Source organism: Ammodytes marinus (genome assembly GCF_949987685.1).
Source record: "Ammodytes marinus genome assembly, chromosome: 1".
Classification (NCBI taxonomy): Eukaryota; Metazoa; Chordata; class Actinopteri; order Uranoscopiformes; family Ammodytidae; genus Ammodytes; species Ammodytes marinus.
This window is the reverse complement of record NC_137230.1, coordinates 1,964,350-1,974,700: the sequence shown is the minus strand read 5'-3', so window position 1 is coordinate 1,974,700 and position 10,351 is coordinate 1,964,350. Positions and strand designations below refer to the sequence as shown.

Sequence of the window (10,351 nt, the reverse complement as noted above, 5' to 3'; positions counted from 1 at the left end):
ACATAATACATCACAAAATACTATTTGCCATATCTTAAGCCTCATAGCATAATTGCCTAAGTCATATTTAAGGGTTATTGAGTAGAGTAAAGTAGATGTAGAGTAGATGTAGAATAGAGTAGATGTAGAATAGAGTAGATGTAGAGTAAAAGTAGGGTAGAGTAAATATGATTTAGGAGATTATGCTATCAGGGAAACGATATGCATTTGACCAATCTTAATTTTGTGCTAAGAGTGTCACCTCATGCTTTCATGGGGAGTTAGGCATTCTTCGTGACCGTGGCCAGTAGCATCCTGAAATCATGACGTCACTGTTGAGGTTACCATTACATGTCATTTAGCAGACGCTTTTTTCCAAAGTGACTTACAACTGGAGCACACATTCATACACCGATAGCAGGGTACCACGCAGGGTGCAGGCTAACTATCGGGAGCAATTTAGGGTTCAGTGTCTTGCCCAGGGACACTTGGACATGTGGCGGGGAGACGGGGGATCCAACCACCGACCCTGTAGGTGCGGGTCGACCACCCTACCCACTGAGCTACACTCCCCCAGGCAACCATCTGTTAATCCTCAACTCAAATCTCAGAAAGAGAGCGAATAAGCTAAATTCCCAAAATGTAGAATTAGTACTTATGCCATCTTCATATTGACATATTATTTTGCTGATTGTGTACAAAGCTGGTTTAATATTATAGTCTGCATCTCCTAACCACAACACATGTTCCTGCAGCTATAACTGTTGATGTATTTTCAGAAATCGTAAAGTTGTTACAAGTTCACCATTTAAACTTAAAATATGATAATATGTTAATGTATGGTGGAGAGTGTGGTTCTGCTCTCTGTAAGTAGACCAAGAGGTCAGTTCCAGGTTGGAGGCAGTAAACAGTCTCATGAACATTTTACCGTTTGCTACATAGCCTATCACTGCTTCTGATATTCATCACTGATTTGAGCTCTTTCTCTCATCAGGCTCTACAGGTCGCTATATTTGTCACCTTCAGTCTTTCTTCTTCTGACTGGTTGGTTTGTATTTCCATCCATTCATTTTAAAGTGGTTGTTGTTTATCTAACCATTGTGTTTATATTTCAGATGTTCTGTATGACATTTGAATGTATATTTACTCAAGTTCTACATGTATAATGTAATAATAACATTCATAAAATATATATATATATATAAGTGTGTGTGTGTGTGTGTGTGTGTGTGTGTGTGTGTGTGTCTCACAACAGGGACCCCTCCTCTCCTAGTGTATTGTCCCTGTGGGAGATGATTCGATTGGTCAATATGCTGATTGTGTTCCGCTTCCTGCGCATCATCCCAGATATCAAGGTAGACAGACAGCAGGCTGAGGCTCAGCTCAGTCAACACACACACACACACACACACACACACACACACACACACATAAAACACACAGCATTACTTCTCCTTCTAGTGCCCATTTCATCAAAAGACCTCATGCCTCATTCAAAGACACATAGGCTTCCAAAAGGTCCCCAATCAGTTACTGTAGTTAAAGCCATAGTGGGGCTGAAACAGGGATATCTAGTCAAACAATATACAGTTTATATTATTTGACACACACTTTGTATATGTGTATTACCAAGAGTTCTCTGACAAAACACATCTGACTACTGGGGGACAGTAGCTCAGTGGGTAGGGTGGTCGACCCTCAACTTCAGGGTCAGTGGTTCGATCCTCCGTCTCCCCGCCACATGTCCAAGTGTAACTGGGCAAGACTGTAGCTGTGTCTCAATCGAGGGGCCGCATCCTTCTAAGGACGCAGTCTACGCGGTCTATGAAGGCCATAGCCCGTGAAGGCTGAACGAGCATGGTTAAATGAGACGGTCTCCGCAGGTCTCCGTTTACGAGCATTTCCGGTTTACGTAACAAGCCGTTACCTTGCATGACGACTCGCTGCTCCTGTGCTGCCTAGCAACCCTTATTGCTGCCAACGAAAACGGCCTTGTCAACGGAGGAAAAAAGAAAAAGAAGTTGTCTACCAGACGAAAAGAAAAAAAAGTACAAGAAGAAATAAAAGAAAAGACAAGAAAAAAAGAAAGGAAGATAAAAGTTAAGAAGATGGAGCAACACGTTGCTGTGTTGTCATTCTTTATTTTATTTTATGCCATCTTTGAAAAAAACGCAATGAATTTTGGGATATGTTGGGCCGCGAAGGATACATCTGTTGGACCCTTCAAAAACGTGAAACGAAGGCTGCATTTCTCGGCCGCATATGAAGGAGCCTTCAAAATGGGACAAGCCTTTGTGCACCGCTATGACGCAATCGGTCTTCAAATGCAGCCTTCGTAGGCTGCGGCCCCTCGATTGAGACACAGCCACTGAACCCTAAATTGCTCCCGATAGTTAGCTTGCACCCTGTGCGGAAGCTGCTGCTATCAGTGTATGAATGTGTGCTCCAGTTGTAAGTTGCTTTGGATGAAAGCGTCTACTAAATGACATGTAATGTTACATCCCTGTGTCTTGATGTGTAGCTCATGGCTCTGGTGGCTAGCACGCTGTTGGACCTATTGAAGAACCTCAGAGCCTTTGCAGGGATACTTGTGGTGAGTGACTCCAGCTATCAACAAGATGATCTACACTCTCAATATCATATGAAGTATAACAATATCTCTTCTGTCAATCCTATCGCATGCAACGTTTGAAATGATTCATCTGAGAAATATAGAAAGAGACAAATCCAAAATACAGTCTTTCAATTTTTTGTTCAGGTATTTTTTTTAAAGCCTGGTCCCTCCAATAGTATCCAGCTGCAGGCCCGGAGAGAAACACCCTGGCGTGACAACAACACCCAGGCGTGACGGAAGTAACTGTGGCGTGACGAACGTTACCTGTAGATTTTATTTTTGCAACGTCATAAACTTCTAAGTTGTAAACAACGTCAAACAATAACAAGACCGCAGACCGATACTAAGTTTGTGTTATTTATATTGTTTTGGCGATTAGGTTCAGGCATCACAGCTGGGTGGTTAGGGTTAGGGCAAGGGGACAGGGAGAGGTTAGAATATAGATAGAACATTGACGGAACACTGTGGCGGCCATCTTGAGTAGGTCACGTCAAACAATAAAAAAGACCGCAGACCGATAGGCTACTAAGTTTGTGTTATTTATATTGTTTTGAGGATTAGGTTCAGGCATCACAGCTGGGTGGTTAGGGTTAGGGCAAGTGAGTGACGTAGCAGACATGTTATGGAAGCTAAATAGTCAAAAATCACGTCCGTCACACCACAGTACTTCCGTCACGCCAGGGTGTTTGTCTCCGGGGCTGCAGCTGGACTCTACTCGGTCCCATCAGCAGCGTCTCTCTTCTGTTTGGTTCAGGTTCATGCTTTAACATAGAGGGAATAATGACATGCACTTTAACACATTCTGTCTCTAACACTGACAAACCTTTTTGAATCTTTGGGTATTTAAAAAAAAACCTATTGTTTGGATAAGCTTTCATCTGACAACATAAAGACCTATGACATGTGGTCCCTGCTGTGTGTACAGGTGGTGTACTATGTCTATGCTGTGGTGGGGATCTGGCTGTTTGAGGGGGCCATTAAACCTCCTCCAGAGATGAGGTATGAAGCCATCTGCACTAAGAAACTAACTGAACAAGGCTTGGGACATAACACTCTTTATCCCAATGTTCTCTGGTTGGACACTCCATCCAAAGAGCAACACCACTGTTTGTAACAGGTCCAGTCAATGAGGCAGCATTTGTTCTCTAAAGTTCGAGTATGAATCTGAGCCTCTGTGTTTTAAAGATAAGTAATGTGCTAACACGCTCCAACCTCCACACCCTCGAGATCTCCAACTGCTAATCAAGGGCTGAGGCCTCCCTGATCATGTGTGTGTTCATTTGAGTGTATGTGTTTGTGTGTGTTCATTTGAGTGTATGTGTTTGTGTGTGTTCATTTGAGTGTATGTGTTTGTGTGTGTTCATTTGAGTGTATGTGTTTGTGTGTGTTCATTTGAGTGTATGTGTTTGTGTGTCCCAGTGTGCTCTCCAACGGCTCCATGGAGAACATCACCTCCAACTTCAGCATGGAGTGTGGAACCTATGAACAGCTGGGCTACTGGCCAAATAACTTTGATGACTTTGCTGTGAGTAACAGCAACAGTCCCATCTGCAATGTGCTGTTTGCTGTTGTGACCTCTCAACCTATCATTTACCATGACAGGATCAAACCTGGCAGTCAGTTGTTTTGGACTGCTTTGATATACTGAGAATCAGAGTAAAACAGAGTATCTTTCTCTCCGTCCCCCTCAGGCGTCTATCATGCTGCTGTATGACGTGATGGTGGTCAACAACTGGCAGGCCTTCATGGAGGCCTACAGCAGATACACAACAGAGTAAGAGAAAACCTACCCAGCATTCCAGTTCCCATCCTGTCTGCTATTTAGTATGGTAGAAAAAAAGATTTAGGATGTCCCAATCATTTTTGTCAGATTTAGCATGCTTAAAAATACCCGGATGTCTACCACATCCAGTCCAGATTTTTTGTGTTGAAAACAGCATACTATTTAGGCAATTCTGACCCACAATCCAGTGTGCACTGGAAGTGACAGAGCTTATTTATCCCTGCGATGGATATACAGGTGAAACTCGAAAAATTTGAATATCGTGCAAAAGTTCATTTATTTCAGTAATTCAACTTTATAGGTGAAAATAATATCTTATACAGACTCATTACATACAAAGTGAGATATGTGAAGCCTTTATTTTTTATAATTGTGATTATTATGGCTTACAGTTTATAAAAACCCCAAATTCAAAATCTCAGAAAATTAGAATATTACATAAAATCAATAAAAAAAGGATTTTAAATACAGAAATGTCGGCCCTCTAGAAAGTATAATCATGCATATGTACTAAGTACTTGGTTTGGGCCCCTTTTGCATGAATTATTGCCTAAATGCGGCGTGGCATGGATGCTATCAGCCTGTGGCACTGCTGAGGTGTTATGGAAGCCCAGGTTGCTTTGATGTGGCCTTCAGCTCGTCTGTATTGTTGGGTCTGGTGTGTATCATCTTCCTCTTGACAATAGTCCATAGTTTCTCTATGGAGTTCAGGTCAGGAGAGTTGTCTGGCCATTCATGCAGAGTAATACCATGGTCAGTCAACCAGTTACCAGTGGTTTATGGTACCGTGGGCAGGTGCCAAGTCTAGCTGGAAATGGAAATTGTCATCTCCATAAAGCTTGTCAACAGACAGAAGCATGAAGTGCTCTAAAATCTTCTGGTAGATGGCTGTGGTGACTTTGGACTTGATAACACAGTGGACTAACAGCAGCAGATGACATGATACCTCAAATCATCACTGATCCAAATTAAATGTTGCGTTTCATTTGGAAATCAAGGTTCCACAGTCTAGAGGAAGAGTGGAGGGGCACAAAATCCAAGGGGCTTGAAGACCACTGTCAAGTTTCAACAGTCAGTGATGATTTGAGGCACCATGTCATCTGATGGTGTTGGTCCACTGTGTTATCAAGTCCAAAGTCACCACAGCTGTCTACCAGGAGATTTTAGAGCACTTCATGCTTCTGTCTGTTGACAAGCTTTATGGAGATGCTGAATTACTTTTTCCTGCAAGACTTGACACCTGTCCACAGTGCCAAAACCACAAGTAACTGGTTGACTGACCATGGTATTACTGTGTTGATTGGCCAGACAACTCTCCTGACCTGAACCCAATAGAGAAACTATGGATTATTGTCAAGAGGAAGATGAGACACACCAGACCCAACAATACAGACGAGCTGAAGGCCACTATCAAAGCAACCTGGGCTTCCATAACACCTCAGCAGTGCCACAGACTGATAGCATCCATGCCACACCGCATGTAGGCAATAATTTGTGCAAAAGGGGCCCAAACCAAGTACTTAGTACATATGTATGATTATACTTTATAGAGGGCCGACATTTCTGTATTTAAAATCCTTTTTTTATTGATTTTATGTAATATTCTAATTTTCTGAGATTTTGAATTTGGGGTTTTCATAAGCTGTAAGCCATAATAATCACAATTATAACAAATAAAGGCTTGAAATATCTCACTTTGAATGTAATGAGTCTATATAATATATTAGTTTCACCATTTAGGTTGAATTACTGAAATAAATGAACTTTTGCACGATATTCTAATTTTTCGAGTTTCACCTGTATAATGAAGAGGCAGGATCAAGGCACAATGTTATGTTGAAATAAATAAGTAAAATGATGTCCCAATTGTCACTTACTTCATGCTAACTAGATCATTTTTATGATCAGATGTAGTATGTAAAATAGAAAAAAGAAAGAGATGAGACTTGGAATGCAGGGACAGTTTACATGCACAGCAGCTCATGTTGAGGAAGATGTTGATGAAGATGCTTTCTGTCTCTCCAGGTGGGCCAAGGTCTACTTTGTGTGTTGGTGGCTCACCTCCTCTGTCATGTGGGTCAACCTGTTTGTGGCGCTCATCTTAGAGGTCAGTTCACTCACACCTTGGTTCATCACATTGCACCAGAACAAACACTTCTATGTTCAAACTTAAACCAGTCCGCACTACGCACTTTAACAACTGTTCAGTGCAAAAGCTATATTCAACTGAAAGTAACCATAGAAACTGTGTATATTTTAGTAATGTACTTGGATGGATCACTGCCTGTCTGCACAGAGAACGTCTCAAAAGCCTTTTTCTTATGCGCACAACAAACTCTGATGTTAATCTATGCAGTGGTCTGACCCAGCCTCGTGAGGCACACGCTTCAGCTGGGTTTAGTTTGTCCTGCTTCAAGTCTAGTTCTATGACTACACATGCCAGGTCAATACAAAGGCACCCAATACAAATATTCATCTACACTTGGAAATACTCCTGTTCAATCCTCAGATGCACAGACAGATGGGGAAATGAGAGAGGGATTGTTTCCCTGTGTGACGGGTTGAAGGAACATGTAGAATAATGCGACCGTGGCTCAGGTGGTAGAGTGGGTCGGCCAATGATCCAAGGGTTGGCGGTTCAATTCCCGCCCTGCCACCTGTGTCATGGTCGTTGTGTCCTTGGGCAAGACACTTCACCCACCTTGCCTGGTGTGAATGTGTATGACTGCTGTATGTTTGAGGTGGTGGTCGGAGGGGCCGTAGGCGCTGAATGGCAGCCACGCTTCCGTCAGTCTGCCCCAGGGCAGCTGTGGCTACTATCGTAGTTTACCACCACCGGTATGACTGTGTGTGAATGAATGGAACCTGGAACCCTGTGAAGCGTTTTGAGTGCCTAGAAAAGCGCTGTATGAATCCAATCCATCATCATCATCATCATCATCATCAATGCCAGCCTAATGCGACCAGCTTTTTGTTCCTATGTTTTCTGACAGAACTTCATCTATAGGTGGGACCGCAGTCACAGCTGCTCTGTTACTGACGTGGAGAGGATCCGATATGAAACCTCTGTCCAGCTCATGTTCAGGTGGGTTGACTAGGAGTGACTGCTGTTTTTAAAGCTGTAACTTGATAAATCCATATGTCAGGCAATGGCTAATTCCTGGGTCACACCATTCCCTGTATGAATCTTTATCCCTCATCCTCTGCAGAGAGAAGATCCAGGAGCCAACAGAGGAGGAATTACTCTGTCAGCTGCACCAGCACCCCCACTTACACCTACACTGGTGACATACACTGACACACACACACACACACACACACACACACACACACACACACACACACACACACACACATACACAGAGCACACCAGCACCTACCTACAGTAAAGAGTCTAAGAGACTGCTACTAAATGAGTCTACTGTGTGGTTGTAGCACTGAAAGGTCATTTAGTTATTTTTGATTATTTTATATCATATCATTTTAAATTGTATTTTGTAATAATGGCTACTATTGAAACCAGTAGGAAGCACAGTTCTTATTGTTTATGGTGTTTTCCTTAAGTCAAAGCGCTACAGTTTGACTTGTACAAAGGCTTTTATTTCCCTTTATAGGGCGTGTCTGGAGATGAATGTGTGTAGCTGCCAATTTCAAACATGAATCTTGCACGTACAAAAAGCAAATCTAAATGTCTGAATCTTACACGCTATATGTTTTTGCTTGCGAGGCTGGAGCGTAGAACAGTCAACTGACAGTACAGTGTGGTGTTGGGAGGCGCCTCACGACCAGTTGTTACTTCAACCACTAACATCCAGGAGCTTTCATTCTTTTGATGTAACTCTTGGTTTTGCATTGCAGTTTGTTCAGCCCTAAAACTCAAGTGTATTGTCTGATTATACTGTGGTCAGTGTATTAGCTAATAATGTAACGCTGCTGTAAAGTATGAATAACCTCTATGGTCTTTGTTAGCAAAGAATGAGCAGATTTGATCTTTAACTTCAATATGTTGTAGGCCTACCAGCACTAAAACCCTAACAAAAAGAATGTTGCCAACCAAGCAACACACACACATACACACACACACACACACACACACACACACACACACACACACACACACACACACACACACACACACACACGGACTACAATAAGCAAGTCCAACTTTACACGGAGCATTAGTGTCTTCTCCTTTGCTCTGCAGGAGAACAGCAGTGAGTCATGTGTGTTTTGTGACCGTGTTGGTCTCAAACTGTCTTCACATTATTGTTGGAAAAACAAGTCACTTGTCCTGTACATGATTGTTTTGGTAGTGGGGACTCTGTAGCATACTAACTCTAGGGGACTCTGTAGCATACTAACTCTATCCACAGTCTATCCTCATCTCATCTGATCATCTGGCACAATGACTTTTCAAACTCCTGCAGGCTAATACGGTGCAGCTCAGATTGAACTTAACGTGACAACAAGGAACATTTCAGTGTTAGGCTTTTCCCTTCCGCCTGCGGTAAATGGTTTGGTCAGACCCAAGGAAAGGCATTAAAAATAACGATAGAAAAATAGCATTCTATTCAATGATGTTCTTGTTTGCTGTTATAGGTCATTTATGATCATCAGAGGAAACATGTAACTGTTTCAGAAATATTTAAAGTTCCTCATAGTCACTTTAAACAAATGTGAACTCTGAAACAGTTTGCCTTGATGACAGTTGAAGTTTCCCAGCGTGCTTACTGTGTGGCCAGGCGGACACTAGAATCAGAGATACTGCTTATATATTGGCAGGAGGAACCTGGATTATAAATGCTATCAACCGGAAGTGAACTGTGATCATCCATTCTGAGCTAATAGAAAGTTTTATATTATTGCTGCCGTTCCATCCATCTGGAGCCATCTATTAAGCATCATGATAAGAGCAGTGCAGCCTGTAGTGTGAGAGCACCTGTACAACCATCAGCAGAAACAACACACACAGGCATGTGCATGGAGAGTTAGTGAAAGCCAGTCCTCAGAGGGAGTTTCTGTGGAAGATGTGTTTTTGAAGGAAGGAAGCAGGAAACACACCTGCTCCATGGGGGGGACATTGGAGCCAGGTGCTTTCCCATCCATGTAAAGCACCTTTCACACTGGGCAGAACCTTTTATATACTATCTATGGTCAAAACCCTGTTCAAATCCGCTCACATCCAGAGAAGACAAAGAAAAACAGAAACAGCTTTACGTTGACAAGTCATATTCAAATGTTCCTATCTCACAATGATATGATGGACTTGTTTTCTGATCCATACTTGTTCCTTATTGGCCTAACTCTACACAAACACACTCACACGTGGAATTGGCATCTGAGCTCACATTTGGAACCCAAAACAAAAGCTCCTTGGTAGCGGTGAATGTTTCATATATTTATGTCTGTACACTGCATGTATATACTAGTGTATGTCTGTATGTGTCTGATCATGTGACTGTTTTAATCAAATCTGGAAAACATTGAGATTTTCGTTATTTGCAATGATGTGGAGATGAATAGAAAGGCAAAGTGAGAGCAACCAAAGAGAAGAAAACAGAGTCAACAGCAACATTAAGAGAGACGTAGACATATAAAAGGTCAACATGTTCTAAGAGTAACTGTGTACTGCTGTCCTCTACAAGATGGGAGTATCAAAGACTCAGTCAATATAACACACTGTCTTTACTTGGTGTTTTAGCATGAAGCCAGTATATTCAGATTGTTTTTAAACTAAAAGGGTAAAAAGGGACAAGATCTCTCCTTGTCAATGACTCCTTGTGTATGTCCTGAGAAGGGACAAAGTGTGCCTTGGTATTTATATTAATGCAGCTGCATTTTATTTGTAGAAAAAAATGGGAAATATATTTTTGTTATAAGAAGTTTGAATGTATAGCAGATTGGAGTGCATTGGAAGTTGATTTGACATTCAGCTTCTATTTAAGTGATGCACTGTGTGAACAGTTTATAGAAAA

General features: G+C 42.0%; 1 protein-coding gene across 4 annotated transcripts in view; it reads left to right on the top strand.

The window, feature by feature from the left end:
- tpcn2 (two pore segment channel 2) overlaps positions 1 to 10,351 on the top strand; it is a 50,032-nt gene extending 39,681 nt beyond the window's left edge. For 3 of the 4 annotated variants that reach the window (XM_080027497.1, XM_080027498.1, XM_080027496.1), the window contains exons 17-25: positions 974 to 1,023; positions 1,235 to 1,334; positions 2,501 to 2,572; positions 3,519 to 3,592; positions 4,013 to 4,118; positions 4,285 to 4,367; positions 6,402 to 6,483; positions 7,370 to 7,461; positions 7,586 to 10,351. In XM_080027497.1, the coding sequence (XP_079883623.1) occupies positions 974 to 1,023; positions 1,235 to 1,334; positions 2,501 to 2,572; positions 3,519 to 3,592; positions 4,013 to 4,118; positions 4,285 to 4,367; positions 6,402 to 6,483; positions 7,370 to 7,461; positions 7,586 to 7,664 (738 nt within the window). In that variant the 3' untranslated portion in view covers positions 7,665 to 10,351. The remainder of the gene's footprint in view (positions 1 to 973; positions 1,024 to 1,234; positions 1,335 to 2,500; positions 2,573 to 3,518; positions 3,593 to 4,012; positions 4,119 to 4,284; positions 4,368 to 6,401; positions 6,484 to 7,369; positions 7,462 to 7,585) is intronic. The other variant, XM_080027499.1, reaches the window with a different exon arrangement.